The 25,620-nt window shown below is 42.1% G+C and overlaps 1 protein-coding gene across 1 annotated transcript in view; it reads right to left on the bottom strand.

Annotated features, from left to right (window-relative positions):
- The window catches only part of celsr1a (cadherin EGF LAG seven-pass G-type receptor 1a), a gene marked incomplete at its 3' end in the record, with an annotated part of 97,647 nt that overhangs the window by 5,146 nt on the left and 66,881 nt on the right, over positions 1-25,620 (bottom strand). The window contains exons 8-32 of the mRNA XM_083999879.1: positions 23,352-23,509; positions 21,414-21,577; positions 21,147-21,272; positions 17,586-17,752; positions 17,281-17,466; positions 17,057-17,170; positions 16,721-16,895; positions 16,470-16,611; positions 14,698-14,818; positions 14,219-14,402; positions 12,859-12,960; positions 11,375-11,469; positions 10,777-10,986; positions 10,264-10,447; positions 9,887-10,030; positions 9,041-9,224; positions 7,713-7,880; positions 7,455-7,581; positions 7,155-7,355; positions 2,724-2,898; positions 2,312-2,424; positions 1,604-1,683; positions 1,372-1,498; positions 1,146-1,271; positions 907-1,043 (exon numbers count right to left, since the gene is read on the bottom strand). Of these exons, the coding sequence (XP_083856005.1) occupies positions 907-1,043; positions 1,146-1,271; positions 1,372-1,498; positions 1,604-1,683; positions 2,312-2,424; positions 2,724-2,898; positions 7,155-7,355; positions 7,455-7,581; positions 7,713-7,880; positions 9,041-9,224; positions 9,887-10,030; positions 10,264-10,447; positions 10,777-10,986; positions 11,375-11,469; positions 12,859-12,960; positions 14,219-14,402; positions 14,698-14,818; positions 16,470-16,611; positions 16,721-16,895; positions 17,057-17,170; positions 17,281-17,466; positions 17,586-17,752; positions 21,147-21,272; positions 21,414-21,577; positions 23,352-23,509 (3,710 nt within the window). The remainder of the gene's footprint in view (positions 1-906; positions 1,044-1,145; positions 1,272-1,371; positions 1,499-1,603; positions 1,684-2,311; positions 2,425-2,723; positions 2,899-7,154; positions 7,356-7,454; positions 7,582-7,712; positions 7,881-9,040; positions 9,225-9,886; positions 10,031-10,263; positions 10,448-10,776; positions 10,987-11,374; positions 11,470-12,858; positions 12,961-14,218; positions 14,403-14,697; positions 14,819-16,469; positions 16,612-16,720; positions 16,896-17,056; positions 17,171-17,280; positions 17,467-17,585; positions 17,753-21,146; positions 21,273-21,413; positions 21,578-23,351; positions 23,510-25,620) is intronic.

Below are 25,620 nucleotides of genomic sequence, written 5' to 3'. Positions count from 1 at the left end.
TGTATACTGGATTCACATTTACATTCAATTATTCAAATTTAAACACAATGTCTCATTGTCCTCTGACGGTTTGACCTTGTTTTGCTGCACTCATATCATGTCATTACATTTCAACACCACAATTCTCTAATAACTGAAGTTATCAGTTTAATCTGTGAAGACACACACAGCACACAACAGCATAAGATATGGATGAATAATGTTAATGCATCTACAGTTGGTATTGTGTTTCCTGTGTATGTGTATGTCAGTGGGCAGCCATGCGCTGGCAAAGCTCAGCCTGGTCTTTCATGCAAGTAGAGGTCCTGTACAATATGCACAAGGTGTACAATGTACATTATGTGGCAAAGAAAGCAGTATCCTTCAAATATAGAGAAACCCAGAAGCAACTTATCCCCAACTCTGGATAAAGCTTACAGCACAATAAGGACAGAGTGACAGGGTGACAGAGTGACAGGGTGACAGAGTGACAGAGTGACAGAGTGACAGAGTGACAGAGTGACAGAGTGACAGGGTGACAGAGTGACAGCATGACAGGGTGACAGGGTGACAGAGTGACAGCATGACAGGGTGACAGGGTGACAGAGTGACAGCATGACAGGGTGACAGAGTGACAGGATGACAGGGTGAGGGGGGGATTCTCCAGTGTGTGTGTAGATAAATGAGCGGCTCGGTGTGAGTTAGTATGATTGAGACATTTGATGCATCTAAAGACATGCTGGGAGGACGACCAAGGAATACAAGAGAGAGAAAATGTTCAAAGAGACTGGTCAGGATAAACACACACACACACACACACACACACACAGGCGTGAACATACACACACTCGCCCGCCATGCAGCAGTATCTAAAAAAAAAAAAAAAAAAAAGAGAAAGCAGCCATGCAGTCAGTGAGCGTGTTGTACCTGAGTGTGTAAGCCAAGTAGCTGCTGCGGCTCTTAGCTGACCTGAGCGTACTGTCCAGGGAGACGGTGGACTCTCCGATGCCCGAGCGATACAACTGTCCGTCTTCTGTGTACGTGTTGTTGCAGTTGAGCGAACGCTGAGGACGGTGTGATAGATATTTATGTAGCAAACAAATAGGATACAACATCACATAAATGAGCTGCACATGAGGAGGACATGTGTCCGTCTTTACACTCACTGTGAGTAGAGACGCCCTGGTGGTGCTTGACTCGTCTGGTATGCTTTTCTTTCCTGTGAGGACGTTCTTTAGGTTCTTCCTCGCCTCTTTGTTGAAGACCACGTGGAAGAAGAAGATGAAGACTCCCTGTGAAGAAAGAAATAGAGACATTGACGAATGAGCCTTAAATCTAGACCTTCTCGTTTCTACTGACAGATCTCAGATTAAACACAGCTGCTTATGTTACCTGCAGACAACTGAAGACCGCGAAAAGGTAGTGGAAAGTCATTACGTCGCTGTTGACCGCCATTAGTCCCAACAGCCACGTGGCGCTGATGAGTAGCAACAGGATGAATGCCATACGGAGCGCCGGACTGAGGAGAGAAACACAGTATGTCACCACATCCATACTGATATTATTATTAAACACTCTAAATTTTAATTTTAAATTAAATCAGCTCCATGACAGTGAAACCTACATAGCTCCTGACTTCTCCATGGCCTTCTGCCTTCGACCACAGGAAGCCTTCGCAGCAAGGACAAAGATCACTATGTTCACCTACGGAGAGAGAAAAGGTTTGTTTGTTTTACTTAATTCACTTTGATACAAAGAGTGTTTTCGGTAACACTTTACTGGAATAGGTATTCATAAGATTGACATAACACTGTCATAACTATGACATAACAGCTGTCATAAACATCAATGAATACTTATGACAGCTGTCGTTAAGTGTCATTCAGTAAGTTATGTCACTTTTAATGCAAAGTTGACATTATTTGAGATGTCCTTGTTATGAGAACTTGACATAATTTTTAAAGTTTGGCAATTAGGTCTGCTATGATAGGTTATGTCGTCTTTATGTCAAGTTGTCAGAACAAAAAATCTCAAACAATGTCAACTTTGCATCAAAAGTGACATAACTTACCGAATGACACTTAACGACAGCTGTCATAAGTATTCATTGATGTTTATGACAGTGTTATGTCATGGTTATGACAGTGTTATGTCAATCTTATGAATACCTATTCAAGTAAAGTGTTAGCAAGTTTTCTCTATTTGTGAAAGTTTATTTCATTAAATGTATGGCTCCACTGTGAAATCATGGGTCTGTTTACACATGCATTTATATCCCAGGTAAACAGGAGTCAGTGACAACTGATGTCAGTTATGTAACTCATGAACCTACCAGGACCACGACAAAGATGGGTCCTGCGAAGCTCCAGATGAGTGTGTCGTGGACAGAAAGCCAACAGAAATCTGGGTTCCCGTATCCCTGAGGGTCAAGTCCTACTGCAAGACCTACACACACACACAAAATCATGTTGAGGGAAATATTCATGCAACATAATGAAATTAATTCTTTGTGTATTGCAGGTATATAAATCAGAGCAGGATATATCTGGCTCCACATTTCATTTCTCCCTCTGTCTCTGGTTCAATCATTTTCCCACGAGGATCAGAGCGTGTTCAGAGGAGACGTGTCTCAGCATGAACCTCCCTGACAATCTGCCATCTTCAATTGCCTTGTTTCTGAGCTACTGTAGTTCTGAGCTTGTGTGTGTGTGTGTGTGTGTTTGTATTATGTATGTGTGTCTCACCTGTGATGATAGCCGGTATGCCCCAGCCCATGGCATAGTAGAACCTCATGTGGCCGTGGTTGATGTTGCGCAGCTCGGTCAGCATGCGGTAGATATGCAGCCCCTCCACGAACATCCAGGCGAAGGTGCACATGTAGAAGTAATGGAGGAGGATGGCGATCACCGTGCACACAAACTGGAGAGAGATGAGACGGAGAGCGGGAATAGAGACAGAGATCTGTCAGTAAGAGTCGACCTTTTGATTCGGTCCAGGTGAGAATCCAAAAAGGCAGCCATGTCTTTTTTTTTCTTTTTTTAAAATAAAAAACACTTTGTCAATCTCATCAACCCTGGTAGAACCAACCACACCTTTCTCCACAGGGTTTCAAACCATCTGTGTGATGTCCAACCCTAAAACATTTTACAGGTTCAACTAATCAATGGCCAAATAAACAAAGGGATTAAATTCTGATAGCTAACAGTGGGATCTTAGACTCAGACTTCAAGTATCCAATAGCGCACTACAGTACATATAAAAATATAATATAGCTTAATAAACGAGAGATAAGAAAAGGAAGATACAATATACACACTATATACATCCATATGAATTATGTATATCAATATGTAATTGAGATAAACTACTAAATTGGAATAAATAGAAGATATTTGCTGATTTGCTGTTTCTCTGTTTTTATAGCTGTAAATCAAATATCTTTGTGTTTTTAGCGCATTGTTTTCAAGACAATTAGAAAGGCAGTTAGAAAATGTCACTTTTTTTTTTTTTTTTTTTTACAATTCTCAGGCAATTTACAGATTAAATAACTAAACAAATTGACAGTAAAGTAATAAACAAATGAACTGATAACAAAAACAATGAATATTTTCATCCCTATTGGTTATACACCTCACTTTTTCTCCAAGAAAAACTTTATCAGTTTATGTAATACAGTAATGATTCAGCCTGTCTGCATGTTCCTATACCTCCTCTCCTCCCTATTTCAATGTCTGCTTCTGTAATAGAGGAATGTTTGAGTGTGTTAGGGAATGTCCCAGCAGGTGAGATGCTATATTTCAGTAATGCTGTATATTACTGCAGAGATCAGAAGCACAGAGAAAGAGAGAGAGAGAAACTACATTGACAGGGTTATAAATCATTCTGCAGATGGCCCAGGGCTCACACTGACAGCATTCCACAGTTCTGAGATGCGCGCACACAAACGCACGCACTCACACAGACACACACACACACACACACACCTAATCACTAGCTAGATAGCAAACATGCACAAACACTGCACACAAACCCCCGAAACACAAACACTCTGGATTCAGAGATGGAAAAAAAACAAAGACAGATTAAACTCTCTCTTTCTCTTTTTGAAATTCCCCCAAACACTCAACTGCACTCAACAAAAAATCCACACAGGTGCAGATAACGCAGCGTGTGGTTAGTCTGTGTGCGAGTCGACCTCAGCTCAGTCAAAACACTGTGAGTCAGAACATTTCCACTGGGAACAAAGGACAAGATTCCCACAACTGAAGCTGAATCAAGGCGCCCAATCTGATTGGTAGCGTAGATCAGAAAAGGACATCTGATTGGTCAGAAACTGCTGTGATTTGTCAACTTCACTTTTATATTCAATGGTTTTAAGAACTTGTCCGAATGTGGAGGGGATGCTGAAATGCTGTGCAGATTTTGCTCTAAGGAATTTCAGATTGCACTCTACCATGTGATAACCTTATATCTCATTGTTACTGAAACTATTTCTTTCATCTTTTCTTTTAAAGAAGTCTACATTGGAAGGATTAGCATGCTGGCCTAACTACTCTATATGGGAGATTATAATTTGACATAAATATCTCAGTCCAATGAAAGATTGTGACATGAGGTTGAAGAGTCTGAACTTTAATCTCCGATGATCAGAGGAGCCAACATTTCCATCTGGCTGAGGACTGGAGGTTGGCGGTTTCTGCCCACCGGTAGAACTGCCAGTTGGACCTGATGATCCTGTGATGTCTTTGCACAAGACTGTGGACATCTGGTTCAGCTGGACTAGTCAGAGCTGACACGTTCATTTTAAAGGAAGACTGTGTAACTTCTGAGAGAATAAATGACCTCTTTTAACAAATGAACAGTAGAATGTATACACTGTAAAACATGCCAGGCTGCTGTTTTCCTGCTTTGGCTCCACTTTCGCTGTTAAATGTTTAACTTCACTGTAATTTCTCATTTACCATTAACCAAAAACTGCCACATGTGGCTGCTGGTTTCTGTGGTTGCTGTTCAACAAACAATACGATCTTATTTTGAACATGTCTTTAACATGTTTAAGTCTTGAACCTGGACAGACAGTTAATAAAGGCTAAAGATCTTATGTGTTTGCAAATAAGAAAATCTAATGAATTAACATTAATCATAGTGATATTAAATAGGTGAATGTAGCATTCACATTCCTATCAGATTTACAAAGCTACTTATAATATTTAACGTTAATGTAACGTTTAAACCCCAATAAAATCAGTCCTGATGTCTCCTTAAGAACTATGGACGGCATCGTCTTTTCAAAACTTATTTCAGAAGAATAAGAGGATTGCTCTTCAATTAACAGATTAATGATGTTTTCTATACCACAAACATGCAAAGGATTCTACCAGTGAAAACTAAGAAGATGTTCAGGGAAACCTTTGCCAAGGCTTACTGCCTGGAGGCCTGCTTCTGGAGACAGGTACCAGTCACAGCATGTCTCCACTACTGGCCCACCGAGGTGTGTGTGTGTGAGACAGAGTGTGTAAGTGTGTGTGTCCGAATGTCTGTGTCAGCAGACTTCAAAGAATCCCCTCACCTTTTGATCCTTTACTGTACGACTAAAAGCGCACATGCACGTTTTCTGGCCGTTACTGTGGGCAACCTAACTCCAAACTAGATTAAGAACTTAATATAATTAGCTCATTAGACTTCAGACTCTACGCCGTCTCCACTTGTATCCTATACCTCTTTAATTAACGGGGTTTACAGTAACAAGGTTACACTAAGACTGGACTCTCACTTAACTAAAATCAGTTTACAGGATGTTATATTTAGTGTGAGCTTTGGCACATTCCTAACTATTACAGTCATTAGCTGAGCATCAAAACACATAATCTGTCAAATAAAGACAGACTCACAGGTAAGCCCCGGCACATTAAGCCCGGTAAAACCCCTGTCAACACTCCTTTAAATGGCTTCCCGCGGGCCAAACTAATTATCGTAAGATGCCTGGTAGCGTCTAATACTGTAAACCCTAGAGATATGTTTGTGCCGCATCAGGTTTCACCACGCCACAAGCATAAGAAAAGCATTAACTCTTGTGTGTCTGTATCGTGTGCATGCAGGCTGTGTTTTTCCATCTAAATGAGATGTTGTTCTTCTTATCTTGTTTTTTAAAATGTCACTCACTTCCCTCTGGTCCAGAGCAGGTTGTCTTACACACAGAAGCTGAACAAAAGTTTTGTTCTTTAGCAAATGTTTAGTTTGTACCAAAGTGTAACAAGAAGAGTGATGCTCACTTTGCTTAACACCACCCAAAAGATCAACTACTTTAAAAAGCCCTAAACCGGGGTGTTGTTTAGCTGGGTGGGTTCAGCAGGCGCCCCACATGCATAGGCTAAAGTCCTCACTGCAGCAGCCCCGGTTTGATTCCACCGGTGGACCTTTGCTGCATGTCGTTCCCTCTCTCTGTCTCCCTTCCTTTCCCTCTACAGCTCAATTAAAGGCCTAAAAGCTCCCCCCAAAAAAGCCCTAAACCAGTGATGCCCAACCTGCTGAAAGAGTGAATAGTTCAGCTAATGTAAAGCATTGCAAGTATGTATAGAAGTATGATTTGATCAAAAATATGTAACTAAAAGTAGTGGATAAACTGATGAAATATAGCTAAACGTAATGGATAAACACCTAACCTACTGTAGGTTAATAGACAATGTTTCACTTATTCGCACACTAAATGCTCTGTAGGCTAATGGGTAAACAGTTTAGCTTAGGTACTGGATAATTGAAATAACTGGCTAAAAGAAATTGATAGATGAAATAGTTGTATTAATTAATGGATAATATTCAAATAGCTGGCTAACAGTAGATGGGTAATTGAAATAGTGATTAGTTATGAATAAGGTTTTGAATAGTTAGCTTAAAGCTCAAATAGACAGTTAAATCACAGAAGCATACTGTGATATTTGAACCGTCTGGTTTCTGACTAAACATGACTTTTTTTCATAACATTGCTGTAGGAATATGATATAATATTACTGTCATCTTTTAATCAGTTCAGATGAACTTCTTCAGACCGATGCTGGTGAAGTTCACCTGATGTGACTGAGCTGCTACAACTGACAGAACAAAGCACTGCCTTAAACAATGAGAATATAGGATAGATCCATAACTCAGTGCCTCTTTGTTAAAAGGATCAAACTCACCGGGTTGTCAGTCTGGTTGATGCCGAGCAGGAAGACGAGCTCGGAGAAGAAGAGCGCTGCCACCAGGTTCCTGTGGATGGCATGGAGGTTGGAGCGGAGTCGGCGCAAGAGGCACAGTAAGATGAAGGTGATGAGAAGAAGGACGAGGGAGACCAACACGGTGGTGTAGGTGACTATCTTCAGGGGGAGGACGTCACCGTGCTGCCACAGAGAGCCATTCACACATCCAGTTAGACATTGATACAAAGGCAACACAGTCAAAGACAAGCTTAGCTGGATGTTTCAGCTCTAAGGAGGCACCTCTCTCTTGGAGATATCCATCACCACAGCAAAGCTGGTCAGGTGATTACACTGACAGCTGATGTGGCTGTTGTTTCTGTTCAGCACCTCACAGCCTTTGGAGGACCAGCCGCCCGTCCCTCCGATCCTAAATAAACCCACACACACACACACACACACACACACATCAGACATCAGTAATATGCAGCAGAAGGCTACAAAAATGACATTATGACTCTGAGCTACAGAAAAAAACTCCTGGATGTGCCAACAACTCACGCGATGGAGTGATTCCAGAAGACGCAGACGGGCTTTGTCCTCTCTTCTGTCTCCAGCAGGGTGAACTCCAGGGTGATGGGCGGGTCCAGGACAGGAGGGACAGGTGGACCCTCACTGTGGACCATGGCACTCACTATGGCCGTGTTGATCACTGGACGGCTGGGCAGTCTGGAAATACATGCTGTAAGATCAATATTTTGCCCCAAGCTCTCTCACCTTAGTCCCCTCTGTCTTGTCTACCGGTACATGTATATACTGTATGTTTGTGTGTCTCTGTGTGTTTGTGTGTGTATGTATTTTTGTAGGTTATGTATGCACTTAATTTTTGTTATTCATTTTTATTATTTTATATTATTTATTCATTTTTATTCAGATCATCTTGTTTTTATCATCATTATTATCATTACTGTAATTTCCCAGCTTGGGATCAATAAATTATATCTATCTAAGTCTATCTAAGTCTATCTATCTATCTATCTATCTATCTATCTATCTATCTATCTATCTATCTATCTATCTATCTATCTATCTATCTATCTATCTATCTATCTATCTATCTATCTATCTATCTATCTATCTATCACTGTTGGTATGATTGCTGGGAGAATCTATTCCAGTAATATTGTATCCCCTGAAATACCTCTGTTGCCTTAATTTGTTAAATGAAAATAAAAAATCTGATCTCAAAAAAGAAAAAAAAAATCAAAGTCTGACCTAAAATGATCCGTTTAAAGTTTTTAAACACTGAGCAGAAGGTCATGACATCACGTTACACCATAACAGACCCACAGGTTGATTACATTGGGACATATTCTCTCTTATCCTCTTGTTAACCTCCCATTCTTATCTTGCAAATATTTCCTCTCCTGTCACATACAGTATGAGTACTCCCTGACTTCATGTTCAGTTTTTAAAAGAGCTACAGAGTTTGATATGGGCCTGGAGCTCTCTTTCAAACACACCTACAGTAAATGTTATGACATGTTTTAACATCAAAGATGAAATATTTTCATGTGACGTAGAGTTACTTCAAAAGTTTACAGGATATTGTGAATTATATACCATACTAACTGTATTTATAAAGCACTTTAGAAACCCTGATATACAAACTATTACGTACAGTAAAAGTTTTTAGAGCTCAGATAGGGTGTGGGGTTTTTTCCCTCTGTGCTTAACATCATTCTTCTTTCTTGCCTCCAACTTTTGGACTGGATTAATAACACATCATAACTCAATACTAAAAGTGTGTGAAAGTTGGTCCGCACTCCCTAGGATGCATGTTGTATGCATGTACAGTATGACGGTGCACTGGCGTGTCAGTAGCCTACCTCAGACTCCTGCGATCTGGGTCGTATCTCTCCGGGAGAAGCTTTCCCAGCGATTTGTACACTATCACCACGGCAACCGGCAGAGGGGCAGCTGGCTCGAGGTGTCGGCGTCTCCTATCAGACACTGTGTGCTCCTCCTCACCGGGGGGATCGGTCTGGGTCGGGGGAGCCGGGGTGGGCTCAACTGGAGTCAGACAGAGAGAGATAAACCCACTGAACGGGACCGCAGCTTCAACTTTGTGTAGTGTGATGTTAAAGGGATAGTTCACTCAAAATTGAAATTTCACTCATTATCTCCTCCCCCTCATGTGGACTAAGGGCTGGGAGAAGTTTCAGAGTCCTCCGTGGCTTCTCTGAGTTACAGGGGGTCTCGGCGTAGCAGTGCATGTCCATATAACGGTTGCAAATGGATACCAACTGTCTTCGTAACAAAAAGACACACCAAAAAACATCCAAATACCTCCATACCTCTGTCCAAATCTCATTTGGACGGACCAGGAAGAGGAGCTTCTGCTACAAACAAGCTTGAAATATAGACTTATTTAATTTTCTTCGGAACAATTTTGCATTTCGGGGCTTCAATACAAGACGGACATTACATACGAGCAGCATGGAGGTATTTGGATGTTTTTTGGTGTGTCTCTTTGTTATGAAGACAGTTGGTATCCATTTGCAACCGTGATATGGACATGCACTGCTACGCCGAGACGCCCTGTAACTCAGAGAAGCCACAGAGGACTCTGAAACTTCTCCCAGCCCTTAGTCCACATGAGGGGGAGGAGATAATGAGTGAAATTTGAATTTTAGGTGAACTATTCTTTTAAACTGGGGGTGTTGTGGTGCTACCTCTGTGGCCTTGAGTGTGGAGGTTGAACTCGGGGAAGTGGATGGAGGACCGTAGCTCGTTGGGGTAGGCCTCCTGGATCTCCTGGAACCGAGGGAACGTCGCCTTCTCCGGGTCGGACAAATCCAGGTAGTCCACGGTTAAAACTACAGGACAGGCAGAGAGGAAAATCATGTCAGTCAGAAAACTTTATTTCTCCAGTCTGCCCATCCATAATAAATAGAACAAGATATAATAAAAGACATAACAACAATTAATACGGCAACTATCATTTAACAGCCTTATGGCCAAATGAATAACATAAAGTGCATAACATGTTGTGATGTGTAATAATGTGTACAGTTATCACAAACAGTATGTTTTCTGTTCCTCCACTCACTCATGTTCTCAGTAACGATGGTGAAGGGCTTCAGGTAGGTTTTCCTGACGTTCTGCGCCAGAGTGTTGGCGTAGTCTTCGAAGTTGCGGAGCAGGTGCGCGGTGCCGCCCTCTGTCCTCTGGATCTGCTCCCAGTACTCCTTGTTTTCAGGATCCAGTATGGCACTGCCCGCTCGCACCAGATTCTAAAAAAATACAAAACATATGACATGAATGAAGGTTTAATGCTGTATTATTATTATTATTATTATTATAATAAGATCACATCAATATTAAACAGACAAAACAACAAGATAATGAAGCAAAGGTGGAAGTTTGATAACTAGAGTGAAGCTCAACCAGTGGAGGGCAGTGTGTCACCCAGCACTAGTCTGCTTACCTCTAAGATTATCTCCAAACTATTTCTAATCAAGCCGACCACTTCGTTTTTTTTTTGCTGCTGTTGTTGTTGTTGTTGTTGTAAAAATCATTAAAATCCAAATGAAAAATGAAGTCGTGTTGCTTTCTTCTCTACCTCGTTGAAGTCGGCGTCCTGCATGGCGGTGAGGTGGAACCCCGCCTGCTGGCTCTCGTACTGCAGCACGTGGTTCAGCAGCTGGGCGGCCGTCTTCACGTCGTTGCCGTAGTAATGCGGCGTGTTGTTGGTGGCGCTGTGGAGCAAACGCACAATGGTCTTGGAGTGTTCACTGTCCATCCTCGAACTGTTGCGCCGCAGGTCCTCGTTCTGGGAGAGAGAAAAGAGAGGGGGGGGGGGGGGGGGGGGGCAGGAGCAGGTCAAGACGGAGGAACGCTGAGTGGGTGCAATGAAACACAACAAAAAGTGGTCAATCCTGGGATTAGGGAGACTTTGAGAAGTTCAAGCCGAAAGTATTAGGTTCAGGTTCAAACACAATAGGTGAAGTACTTGTTGAAATCCTCCTTTACACTGGTGATCAAATTACACTAAAGACACGTCAGCTCTCCTGCAACGCAGAACATGTTTGAGATGATTAACAAGAAGCCAAGAAGCATCTTCATTTTCCTAATCAACAACCACTGCAGATGTTCAGGTATTCTTAATGCTTGAGTGGAGATATTTTGGTTTCTGAGATTTTATTTTGACAAGTATTCACCAGTTTCTTCAGATGGGAGAAGGTGACAGTGGTGCAGTTGAAGAGCTCAGGCGACAACCAGCCCTTCTCATCGCTACAGTGGCGGATGGCAGTGCCTGAAAAAAACACACAAAAAAGAAGGAATGAAAAATCAGATTTGAGTTTCCACACAACACATTAAATTGAATGTGTTATGGCACAACAGAACAACATTGAAATGAATGGATGTATAAATGATACACTTTATTCCCTGGGTTTTGCCCTACAGGCTACGACTGGCTTCCATATCCGTTATTGGTGAAGGTTGTTGGGGTAGTAAGGAATATCTGAGGACTAAAACATAGCAGCTACATTTTGTGGTTAAACTAAGTCATTTATTCTATTTTATTTTATGGGTAATAGTGTCCTCAAGAGATGCTCAAGATGGAGAAGCAGATAGTAAAGAACAGCGCTTTTTGTAGTTTCTAAGCAAAGACACACGTCTGAAAATGCATCAGTGCTTTTGCAGGAAAATAAATCTCTTTTCAATCAGAGACAGGAAATAGCTCTGAATGTGCTGCCACTGAATCCCCTGAGAAATGCAGACACTTCTTGTCTCAGTGGTTTAAATGTGTGATTCCACAGCGAGTCGCTCCAGTCTGAGAAAAAGACTTCATCCACATGCAAAGTCTCCTCTCGTGCCATTGTTGCATTGTGAGGACGAAGCGGCCGGAGGAGTTGCCAGTTGGAGCTTGGCGAGCACGGAGAGCGATGTTAGCAAATAAATCCCCCCGTGAGTTTGAGGAGACAACAAAGGGGGTCGCCACGGTGACAGCAGTTACTAAGGGGAGTTAACCGGCAAAGTGACAGCGACTTCACTTGAGTCTCTCTCTCTCTCTCTCTCTCACACACACACACACACACACTGAGCTGGAGGGGGCGTGGCCTTACTGTTACTGCTCTTAATGTACATGGTGTTTTTCCAAGAGTCTCTACAGATTAAACTTAGGCTACTCCTGATTGGCTGCTGAGAAAGCTCTGTTTGGATGACTGACCAATCAGACAGCCTGGCTTTTCAGCTTGTGTAGCCTATGTGTGTGTGAAAATGAAAATGACTCAACCACACACACACACACACACACACACACACACACACACACACACACACACACACACACACACACACACACACACACACACACACACACACACACACACACACACACAGAGAGCTTAATCCAACTGCTGTTACACAATAACTGCAAACACTTAGCACAGAGACCGGTGTGTGTGTGTGTGTGTGTGTGTGTGTGTGTGTTTTCTAAACCAGGTCTATGTGGCTTTTGACTCACTGTTTTAAGTCTTACAAATAAAAAAGTCAGCAGCTGCTTAGCCTAGCTTAGCATGGAGCCTGGAAACAATGGAGAAGCAGCAAGTCTGAGTCAGTCAACTCAAGCCTGTTATTTACCTTGAATAAAGCTAATTCAGCGCACAGTTGTCATCATAAGGGTTTTAAAAGCACTCACCAATGGATCCTTTGGGACAGTTCATGGCGGCAGGACGTCCAAATTTGGTCTTGGGCCACCAGATGCCTGCATCAAAAGCCTTGGGGCAGCCCTCGTACACCACTGCAGCAGAAGGAGAAGTACAATGTCAAATTGAAGCTGAACCGTGTTAACTTTAACCATCACATTAAAGGGTGAAGATCTTCTTTGGTTCCAACACCAGGCCAATCTACGGTACTCCCCTTTATGAAACAGCCATGCAGACCAGCACAGTGACATTCAGGCAAATTAATCCCACCGAGCTATTACACAAACTGAGATGCATAATTCATCTCAGCATATCTGGGTTAATAAACCTTCAGGCCAGACCAAGCTGGCCTCATCTTAATTGCCCATAATCCCACAGTGTTTCGTTAACTCGTAGGAAGGAACTAGAGCAACAAACACACATTTTGCAATCTTTGAGAGGTGTTTCAGATGACTTTCTCCCTTTCTTTTAGGGAGAGTTCTACTAAAGCACGAGTCACTCTGTCAAGGCTGCAGTGACGTTAACTGTGGAGTTGTTGCCTGGGTGGTGACTGGTGACAGATCGGTATGAGGCCTCAGCAACCGGCCGGACGTAACCAAAAGAAATGTACTGCTTTGATTTCTCATCCTCTGCCCTTCCCTCACTCCTCCCTTGAGTCAGAATCTATTAAACCACATCCTCAGGAAATAATCAAAAAAATGTTAAAAGAATGAATGAAGAGATTTGTTTTCAACATTAAAAAATACATCCCCACAGAGAATTTCAGGGTTTCTCGTCTATTAAAAGTCGGAGCACGTTCTGAGACTCTGACAAGCTTCATATTGGGTCAAACAGTCAGGACATTGACATTCATTTTCTGTTCAGCACTTTGTGGTTTTGTCTCCTATTCATCCCTACTGTATTGTCTTCCTGCAGCCCCACTGCCAAGTTAGCCCACTGGCCAGACTCGCCTCTTCTGCTTGGCTGGGTGGCGACAAAGCCACAAAGTTAGCTCGACTGCAGTACCAGCAGACGTGAGCGACACCATTTGTCTCCTTCTGACACTTCATCGATTCATTCGGCCACTCCGTGTGAACTCGAACATTTAAAAGGAATAATACACCCGATGACTTTCTCATAGTTGTCCCGTCACAAATATCTCACATCCTTTATCTGAAATTCATGGTTTTCATTTTTCACATGATTTCACATGATTTGTATGATCTGGCAGCATTTTAGAAAAGCTATAGACTAGATATGTTTCATGTGATTGAATGAATACCTATTATTCTTTCTTTCTTTTTTCACTTTACTTTTATGACTTATTATTCAATTATATCTTAAATGTATCAATATTATAGATATTATATATACCTTCACATCCAGTGGGGGTGACCTCTGCGAAGGGGTTGTCACAGCGGTTACACTGACGACCTATGACCCCTCCCTTGCAGGGGCACTGGCCGGTTATGGGGTCACAGGTCCGAGACTCAGAGCCGACAGAGAAGCACTCACAGGGGTAACAGGTGTCCTCCCCCTCTGGACGGTAGTGGTTATCCTGCAGGAGGAAAAGAGATGCCAGTTTTCCATTAAAAGACGACTAAGAAGAAAAAACAGATATGATAATGAGGAGCAGTATGAGCGCATCTCTCTATGTTGTTTTTTTTACTAAACAGCAGCAGCGATTACAGGCTGATACGAGAACATGTTATTGATTCATTTCATTCATAAAAATAAGGTTTTTTTCACCGTAATTATGCACAGAAAACAAATGCTGCTGAAATAGATTTTTTTCTCAGTGCGGTATTCTTCTGTTCTATGCAATACTGACAAATCACTATGTATGTTTTCACCTTGCAGCGACACTCTCCTGTGGTCTTGTTGCAGTCTTTATGAAATCCTCTGCTGGTATCACAGCTGCAGGGTCCACACACAGGGATACCCCACCAGCCTAATGCACACGGCCTCTCCACTCTGCACCAAAAAAAAAAAAGAATATATCAAAATAGACCAAGCACAAATTCATTTTTAAACACTTTTAATCAATTTTTGAGATGTGACTTGAAGGTTGACAGTGTTGTTAAAGTTCGGATGTGCTGTGGGAGTGTGTTCCAGAGCCGGGGGGCAGTGCAACTAGAAGATCTTGGTCATATTGTGGCTAAGTGGGCAGAAGGGGTGAAGAGGAGTGTAGCAGAGGAGGTCCTGAGTGTGCGGGAAGGTGTGTAGGTACGGAGGAGTTGGGTGAGGTATGGAGGTGCAAGGTTATGGAGGGCCTTAAATGTGAGAAGCAGGATCTTGTAGTCAATGCGGAAATAATTTAGATAGAGATATCTCAAATATATGTATTTTTCTCCAACTACTCTTGTGTTCTCTTGATACTGGTAATGAAATATCTTTATAACTGCTAAAATGAATGAGAAGAGGCACTTATGTATGTGTATCTGTTGTTCATTTAGTAACACAACTCAAAGCGATGGTTGATCAGGTTTTGGCGAGTAATGACTTGGTATCAGCTTGTAGAGATGACAATCAGTGGAGTTTATCTGCAGCTAAACGCCCTCAGTCGCTCTGAATCTAGAATAAACTTCCTCTATAGTTTGAAGTCAATGAATCAAGTGTGACTCATTCATACAAACACACAGACTTTCTTTCTTTCTGGAGATGCCATCTCCAGCTGAGCGATGTGATCTGATAGGGGGCGAGAAGGAGGACGGCAGAGACTAAACACCTATGGAGGGTCAGTCAGGCGTGGAGGGGGAATCCCACATCCTGCTGAAGACAGGAAGTGATGCGTGTCGGGCAGGGTCAGGGGTTCAGGAGGGGGAATGACTGCTCCTTCATCAGGCCTGGCTAATTTCACGTAAACTCTTTTGACAATGCCGAATTTGCAAACCTACAAGATTTAAAGTAATTTCTCTATTTCACCTGACTATTTCTTTCTGATATCTCTCTCTCTCTCTCCTCACACACACACACAAACACACACACACACACAAACACACAGACACGGAGAAACTATCCAGCTCCGATTACTGAAATCATAAAGCTTCTCTCAACGACTGAGAGCATTGGCACCAACACAGAAAGAGCAAGAGCCTAACAAAACTAAAGAAGATTAGAGAGCTTTGTCTCAGTGGGAGGCGAAGTCCATTTTTAGTCTGCTTATTTTTAACATCTGGATATGAGGGAGTCTGTATTCTTGGAGGGAACATGAGGCATGCAAAGTTTCTGTCTTAAAATCTTGTTAAAGCTGGAATAGGAAACGTGTTTGTTTTTTTCTCTCTCTTTCACAAGGAATTTAAAGCAGCACGTAGCATTTTATAGATCTTGGCAATAAAGGTTTTGATGCTTGTAGTTTCTCTGCACATATGAAGATGCAGACACACTTCCTACTCATAAAACAAATATGCACATTCCTACTGTCATAAAACAACATGATAGTTGACTGAAAATCTTCCTGCCTCTTTTTTAACATCTGATGCTTACAGTATTCAAGGGAAAGCTTGTAAAAAATTCAAATAGTCCAGATGCCAACAGAAAAACTACTAAAGAAAAGTAGTGAGCCTGTTGGATTGGTTTAGTAAGAGGCTCCTCTCAGAAACACATACACAGGAAGGGTCCTTACTTGTTTTCGCAGTACTGGCCGTAGTAGTTCTGTCCACATTCACACGTGTAGCCGTGGGAGGAGCTGGGTTTACGAACACAGGTGGAAACATGCTCACAGGGGTTGAGCTGACAAGCGTCCACGCACTCCTTACCGAAGTAACCTGGGACAGACAGAAAGTCAGAAAAGTCAGGAATGACGCCCAGAATTGACCTGAGTGAAATAAAGACTTTATGTGTCTGTGTGTGTGTGTTTCTGCCTCTGTGTATTACCTGGGTCACAGACGCACGAGTGTGTGCTCCACTCATCGTTGCAGTGGCTGTTGTCGGGGCAGATGTTGGAGTCGCAGGGATCTTCCAAGTTGCATCCGTCCTCCACGCGGATCTTTAGCCCCTGAGCCATGTTCACGTTGGCCACGTTGGTGGACGTCTCGCCCATACGCACACCCTGATGAGAGTGGAGAGGAGAAGAAGCACAATGAGGACCAGGAAAGAAGGGAAGAAAGCAGAAAAGAGAAGAAGGACAGGAAAGGTACAACTCTGCTGGTCCTTTTCAAAAGTGCAATAACAATCTCAAAATGCAATACTGTGAGACACACACACACTGACCTGTATGCAGCCAACAAATCCTTTGCTGACACGGTTTCCATCTCCAGGCAAACCTCCAACATGAAGAGTTTGCAGCTTCAGACCTGGCAGGTCGTTACCAATCTCCACTGACTTCTGCTCAGAAATACAAAAGTAAGAATAAGAACGTTTTTCTAAAAAAAGAAAAAATTTAAATCAAACCATATGTAGCACAGTCACAACTTGTGATGTCATACATCCTGTACCTGGTACATGCTGTAGTCCAGGGACACAGTGGCCGTGTATTTAATGTCCTTCCCGTCTTTAATGCTTGTTAATTCTACCAACAAGTGGTGCCACTCCCCGTCGTTGACCCGAACTTGTGGGAAGCTCAGCGACGCCACCAGCTGCTGCCTCAGCAACACCTCCATACGGACCTGCTGCTCACTCACCTGCATGGTGGAGAAGATGAAGAGATGTAATGACAAGGCACACTGTAAAGATATTCTACATAATCTAAGAAGTTGTTATGATGAAAACCAAATTGCATTGTATGTCCTGTATATCTTACCATGAGGTTGATGGTGGATGACGGTCCAATATTGGCCTGCATGAGGGTGCCAGCGGGCCGCCTGGTGCGGAACATGAGGCCCATGTACCAGGGGACGGCCACGGTGATGTCTGGGTCGCTCCAGGAAACCAGCGCCTCGCCATCGAAGAACTGAGGAGATGGCATCACTGGGAAGAGACACAGAGGGAGAGAGAAGTCAAGTCAGGTTGTGGACAAAGCTTTTATAAAGAGATAAATAGATGCAGGCCAGACATGTGTTTGTGCAGTGAAGCACATTAATGGAAATGTGCTTTTTTGTTCTGATGGACAATGTTAAGACCAAAATCCTGACAGTGTACCAAGTCATCTGCCCCTTTGTGCTTCTGTGTCCACAATTTAAATAAAAACATTGGTAACACTTTATTCGACGCCTATCTTTATAACACATTATAATGTATAATGAGTTATAATGCAGTTATAGCACTGTATAACTATTGTTATAAACATTCATAAATGATCATAAGGCTTGAGCATTTTATAATGGCTTATAAGGTCAAGTATTATAATAGAGTTATAATGCTCTATAATGTGTTATGCTTATTGTTATAAAGCCTGATGATAATTAATGAGTGTTTATAATGATAGTTATACATGTTTATAAGCCAATTATAACACATTATAACTATATTTATAATGCATTATCAATGTGGGCATTGTCAGCGAGTTACTAACAATTATAACATATTATAATACCTGACCTTATAAGTCATGATAAAATGATTTATAGTGTGTTATGATTATTGTTATAAAGCATTATGATCATTTATGAGTGTTTATAACTATAGTTATACATGAATCATTTGCAGAAGAGATGGTTGCACCAGATTTAGCTCCCAGCTAATTTCCATCTGTAGTCCCTACACATAACATCAAAAATGATAAAATACACAGAATACACACGCACATGCACAGACACACAACATGGGTCAGTCTTTCACTAGAGCCTACAGGTCGTGTTTCCTGTATAATCTGCTGCATACACTCATATGTGGGTCCTCCGGGCACATATTTCCCCTGAAGCACTCACAAATATACACATCCAAAAGCTGTAATTATGAGACAAAGCACATATTTGTTCTTAGCAGCAGCCACTTACAGAGGTTTTGCAAAAGCTTAGTCCTCCATGAGCTGCAATAAAAAAAAAGTAACCCATTCTCAGAAGAGTCTACTGATGTATCTGTGTGTATGATCCATCAGTGTGTGACCATTTACTTTTAAGCACTTTACCCTCAAGGGACATTTAAAGGGGGACGATGCAAGTCCGCTCGCTTTTCCGCTGTTTGGTTACCTCCTCTCACCCATGTGCATCTGTTTACAACGAAGCTGGTGAAAAATCAATAAATGGAGCGGTGGAAAACGTTACATAGCATATACGATGTTACAGCGTGTGTGAAGTCTTGACTGTCATGAACAAAAGATTCCGGGTGATGGAGTGTGTTTGTGTCGCGGTGCAGAGACGAGAGCTGGGACACCGGGGCGGCGACCAGCTACTACACTGATGTTGCAAGGTTGGTTTTCAGCCATGAGACGCCAGGTGAAGACAGAGATCCTCCGTTGTCACGGTAACAAGTCACTAGTCATGTAACGATCACAATTAGTCCAGAGCTTTTTAATGAAGGTAAAAATGTAGCAGAGCCACGGGAGAAATCCTGCTTAGTTCCTCTTTAACGTTTGTGGTAAATTGTGAGGAAGTCTGACATATTTCAATGTGAGCATGAACACCTTAAAGGGATAGTTCAACATTTTGGCAAATTTGCCTATTTCCATAATACTTGTAGTCATATGGGTAGGTTCACTACCTTTAATTATCGGTGCATGTTGTTTTGAGATCCGCGGGGCAGAGACGCAAACTACTCATCGAACACAATGGAGGTGAACGGTACACGTCCCCTGACCCTCATCAAACTCATCAAATACACACATTGTATGAATGTGTGTGAATGCTTAGTTTCCTGCGCTATGCCCAGTGCTGTATGAATGTGTGTGAAAAGGTGAATGTGACCTACAGTGTAAAGCGCTTTGAGTGGTCCGAGAGACTAGAAAAGCGCTACAGTATATAAGTGCAAGTCCCTTTACCATTTACAATCCAACAACCCCAAAACGTTCTTGTGGACAAGTTGTTTGTTAAACTATTAAACTATTTTAAACCTCCTGTTTTTCTTCACCGTTGTATTGAGCAGGGCTTGAAGTCAGGCTGAGGTTGACACTGCCCAGTAGCTACTGTTTGTAGATGGGAGAGCAGAGGCAGCAGAGTTTTAGTTTGTCCAGTTACAATCCAAACTGACACTAATATCCATATCATAACACTTTTCACACCTGTTTTCTCAGCTTGTCTCAAATATATTAACGTATTAAGCAGGTATGTTGACTATAAACATATTTTAATCACTGCAACAGCTTGTATGACACGGGTCCAGACATTCAAAACTCTGAGATGTGCTTGTCATAACAAGTGAATACCACCCATGGGCAAGCACCAGTGTTTTACAGACCACAGCGTGCTTATTTTTAGCCTGGCTTTAACTTTGCATGACAGAACTCATTCCTCGTCTTTGATAGAAATTAACTGTACGATTGAAATCTGAACTAAAACAATATAAAGAAAGAGAAAACCTCCTGAGCAGGCGCGCAACTTCCTGTGGAGTGTTTTTTAATGTCAGTCTGGTCTCGATGAGCTTGGCAGCGTTCAAACAAATGATAACAAATCTCCCGTTTCACATGTGGCAGCGAAAGGCGTGTGGAGCCTCAAACCAAATGTGTCAACAAGCAGCGGAGCGGCCAAAACCTCTTCCCGGCTCGCTGTGATCCCGGCCCAGTTCAGATACTGGATACCGGAGAGCCTGGCACTGGGCTAGGGCGGCTACCTCACAGACAAGTGGGGGAAAGAGAAGTATTCACACCTTCACACATTGTTTGGAAGCTCGCCCTGAAGGGGAGAAATCAAAGTTCTCTCCTTACCGTAGAAGAAAACGAGATGGGTTATGCAGGGTAAATAAAAACACTGTTGGGAAGCGGCGATCCTTTATGTTCCTTTGGCTGACGAGGAAAACACAAACCTGTTACCTCTTATACATAATAAATCAATCTGTGCACATGGCTATTGACACTGTATATACCAAGTCTGCACTACAGTAACATGACCTCCATGTCACATGTGTGCTGGGGTGGCAACGGTGACAGGTATAGGGTCGGTACAGTGTGTGTGTGTGTGTGTGTGTGTGTGTGCTGTCTATTGTTTCATCCTTTGAGCCTGGGCTTTGAGGAGTGAGTCAGAACTTGATCTTTGTCCTAGAACTCCAAACCTGAGGCCATGTTCGGCGTCAGTCCAGTGGCGAGCAGAGGCTGAGTCACACTGAGTCAGAGGAGGAGCTGCTCGTCTCCACACACACACACAGTATTTCCTGAAAATGTACATGCATGTACACATTTTCTGCAGGTAAACACACACACGTGCACACAGATGAGACAAATGTACACGCTGCCATAGAAACAGAAATACAGACAAGAGTTAATTCTTTTTACCTTGATCACAGTTCTTGCCACCGTAACCAGTCGGGCACTCGCAGCTGTAGGTGTTCCACTTGCTGACACACACTCCTCCGTTCAGACACACCTCATTTGTGCAGAAGTTTTTCTTTGCAGGACAACCTGAAGATTAAAATGCATTAAAACAAATATTAATATCAGTGTATACAAAAGAAGGTATCTGTTTATGGAGCTCTAGGCACTTTCACTCCACCGCTCTGGACGTGGCTTCGGTTTACAGTGTCTATATACAGTATGTCCGACCTTCTGCGGTGCCGTTGTTAGCGATGTAGCTGGCCATGTCGATGGGTTTGCTGTCGATTCTGAGGTTTCTCATGCAGCCCACGAAGTCTCTGTTCCTGACCGGGAAGTCCTCCGGCAGGTTGGGAACGCCACCTAGCAACAGCGGTCCTGTTAAGTCCAGTGACCTGCAGACGACAAGGGACAAGTGATAAGAATAACATAGTTGAATAAAGGTTGAAATTCTTTGGTTGCCCAGATCTACGGTAAAAGATTCAAAGTCAACGAGGAATAAACCCAGACTGTGAATGTTTGAGAACTGTAACGGCCTATTGATGCCCAGACTTTACCCCAGAAAGGATAAGAGAGGTCAGGCACGGACGATTGGCATGACTGGTATAAGCTGTGCAAGGTGAACAGCTACTCAGCATCAACACAGTAGGCCATGTAGGGAGCTGCTTTCATCCCTCCAGCCCCTTAAGATCAAAACGCACAGGCCTTTGAGATTTAATGTGCTGCACAAAAAAAGTCCAAATCGCTGAATGTATGAATTGTGTGCATGTATAGTACAAACACTGTTGCCCGGCCAGGAGCATGTGGAGCTTATTCAAAGGGTCTTTCAGGAATTCACAGAGGGGAAATGATTTTAGAGCAACAGTATACATCATAACATCAGACAGTGTTTTTTATTTGGAAATGCCAATGGAGAATAATGGCTCATTTAAATATTCAAATGTTATGCATGAATATGTCAGTATTTAAATTTAATTTATTCAAATACTGAAATGCATTTTCTAGGAGAATCTTTGCAGGGAGAGGACTGGTGGTAAAGTAAAACTACACATGTAGAAAAGTGATGATGGTTTAAATCTAGCTTAATAATGCAATGTCTGAGTCTATCAGTATTTTCAGTACAATACATACACTGACATTAGATGCCATGACAGATGAAGCCTGAAATCACATTTACTTTCTATATATGGCCAGACATCAACAGATATTAACCCCCTCATATCTGTAGCCAGTGATTCCCATCCTGAATGCAGGCCATATACAGACAACAAATAAACCAGTTTCTAATGTTTGATCAAGTGGCTTGTACAACATCGTGCTTGTTGAACCATAGCACCCAGCACCTTTGGCAGGAAATCAAGTAAAAACAGAGCAGTCTGACCGACCACTCAGAGAGACGTTTACAGTCACTGGCAGCAGCACTGAGACAGACTGGTTCCCTCCTCCGTCTTGTGACAGTCTGGATCATGTCAGGATAGTTCCCAAAGGGAAAACCTTCAGCCGCTTGCTGCACTGCATGATGCACTGGTGTAATGTATGTTTGTAAACTCGTGCTTGACATACTTAAAGTACAATCTAAACGCCTCTCAGCGCATGCAACCTGTGCAACAAGTTCCTAGAGGAATGCAACCTCATTAACTCCTCTTTGAAGTCTCTCTTTCTCTTTCTCTTTCTCTCTCTCTACCCTCTGAATACTAAATGTGTCTCAGCATGTTAGCTTTCCAAAAGACTCATTAAAAAAAACTCTCACGCAATAAAAATAAGAATCAATTAGTCCCTGGTAAACACAGAATAAGGCGCATTAAGCCTGGGTTTAGATGAGCTTCTGGTTGTCTAAGGCTGTGTCTGACAGCAGAGGGGCCACCACATCAGCACAGAGATTAAAAGACAAAAGGAAGCGAGGATGACAGTTGTGTAATAAGTTGTAATGAAGTCAAACATAGCCCCGGAGTGCAACATATTTTCCTATTAGTTTCTTCCTGAAGGGAAGTACATATATATTTAAATACAGGGCCAAATGAAGTTCATAAGTTTAGGCCTGTCATTCAAAATACTTGCTTGATATACATTTTTTCCTGCATAAAGTCAAGTGTGTGTGAGGGAAAAACATGAATGAAAGAGAAAGAGAAAGACACACACACAAAAAAACAACAACAAAAAACACCCTACTTCTTCTGTCCGGTCTGGGTGCCCTGGGCAGCACAGGAGTAGTTGCCGATTTGCTTCCCAAAGCGAATCGCCATGGAGATGTCACAGTCGTCCACTGCGACCACAGCCACCTTTTCTCCAGAGGGTCCGTGAGGGATGCCTAGACGCCCGATGTTTGGCTGAAAAATCAAATCAGATAAAGACTGCATCAGTTATTGATCAACAAAAAAAGCAAGCAAGCAGAGAGGCGAAGCCAGTTAGCTAACTAATGTTTACTAATGTTAGCTTTTAGAATAGTTAGTAAATAATTGAAATAGCTAAAAGGATTGAATAATGGATAGCAGTTAGCTACTGTAAAAGCAACAGATACAGTAAATGGATGTTAGTGGAAGTAGAAGGATCTAGTGAACTAAAACCCATACATTATTACTGAATTAGCTAAATTGTGGAATGAACATTAGAGTTAGTTTAAAATATTGAAAATAAGTGACAATAGCTAAATGTTATGGATAAATCATTAACTACAAGTGATGGCAATGGTCAAAAGCACTAAAAGTAATGGCTAAGCGTTAATTTGAGTAGACAGTTTGCTAGAGGTGATGCATGAATGACTGCAATAGTTAGCTATAGGAAATGTCTACATTGTTCTCATTGTTGGCAAGAAGTCATGGACATATGGTGATAATAAATGCTAGATTAGCACTAAAAATGTTGGTTAAATGAAATACTAGATAGACAGTTGAGATAGTTAGCTACGAGAAATGTAAAATGGCTGAAAGAGCTAAAAGTAAAGGATTTAGCTTCTCCCAATGATGGTTTTAAAACTTAAAGAGACTTCAGAAAACTGTTAATACAGTCAAATGTAACAATGTAGTGTAAAGTTAACCATCATACAACATTTGTTATACCAGTTTTAGTTTGAAAAATAAATGTAAATATGGCAGAATGACTGGTGGTGTTGATACAGGGACTGTGCGGGTACTGACAAAGACAGGGAACCACAGTTCTACACTACAAGCATCTCTTCTTGTCCACCTGGTTGTTTTTACACTGGATTGTTATGGTAAATTACCTCCACGGACAGAGTTTAGTTCAAATTTAATGCTTGATTTATTTCTTTGTTTCTTGTCATTCAATCCGAGCGAGCCGGCCTTTGGTGCTCCTTCACTGTGGGTCAGCACGATACAAACAATGTGGAGCTGACTTTAGCCAACCTGCAGTAGAGGCACACAGGCCCCCGCTGGCTTAAGGCGACAAAAAGCCCATTGTGCATTTCCTCGCACCTACTGATTACAAAGTAGGCTAATTCCTTCATCAAGGCTTGTGGCCGACAAATGTTGATCTGAGAAAATGTGGATCAGCTTAGAAAATCAGGCCACCAAATCGCTTTAGTTCTTGTAATATCTAACCTGAGACCGAAGTTCAATGGGGCATTTCCTTCATGTGGACTTGGAACCAGAGGCAGAAGGTTTTTGAGTCGAGTTTACCTTTAAAATGTTTCAACCAATTGGGAATAATAACTCTTTTCATTAAAATGAAAAGACAAGACATAAAGTTGGTAAAACATGAGTGACCTGGTGACAGGTTTACCAACAGATACAATCCTATATTTTACAATTACTCTTTTGTGGCTCCCAGTAAAGGAAATGGTTAAAAGGTCTACTCTCTCCTGTAGACTACAACAACGCAACAATGGGAAAACAGATCCCAGATCTGATCACAGGGATGTTTACATAAGGCACCCTGGGTACTTTAAGGCTGACAGGTTGAGTGATAACAAGAGAGACTTTCAAACCACCAAGGTGGCGTCTCTTTTTAAGGCCTATGTTACAAAATGTAAAGTAAAAGTTGTAACTTTTTTCATTTATATTGCTCAGGAAATTAAATTGCCTCAATATATTTTCACAGCTGCATTTTCAGGCAGTTTGTTGCATTTTGTATGAAATGAGAGAAAGGTAGATAAAAGTAACGGAAGAGAGGAGGGGGAAGAGAGAGGGCTGGATAGATAGACAATATGTGTGCATGTGTTTGTCTCCCACATAAATAGGATTAGAGTAATGAGATACTGGTGGGGCGGGACGCAGCAAAGGAGGAGGAAAAAAAAGAGGGCGAAAACAGAAAAGATAGAGCAACAGACAAAAATAGGGAAGTAGACTGACCAGAAATCAGAGCCCGAAAGGGAAAGACAAAGGAGAGGCTGGCAGACGGGTATTAAAAAATACAAAACAACAGAGGGGAGCAGTGTCTTGTATTTTGGCTCAGGTGGGCTCCGGTTCGGCATATTTTCCTC

The sequence above is a fragment of the Trachurus trachurus genome, assembly GCF_905171665.1.
Source record: "Trachurus trachurus genome assembly, chromosome: 23".
Taxonomy (NCBI): Eukaryota; Metazoa; Chordata; class Actinopteri; order Carangiformes; family Carangidae; genus Trachurus; species Trachurus trachurus.
This window is presented reverse-complemented; position numbering and strand designations above follow the sequence as displayed.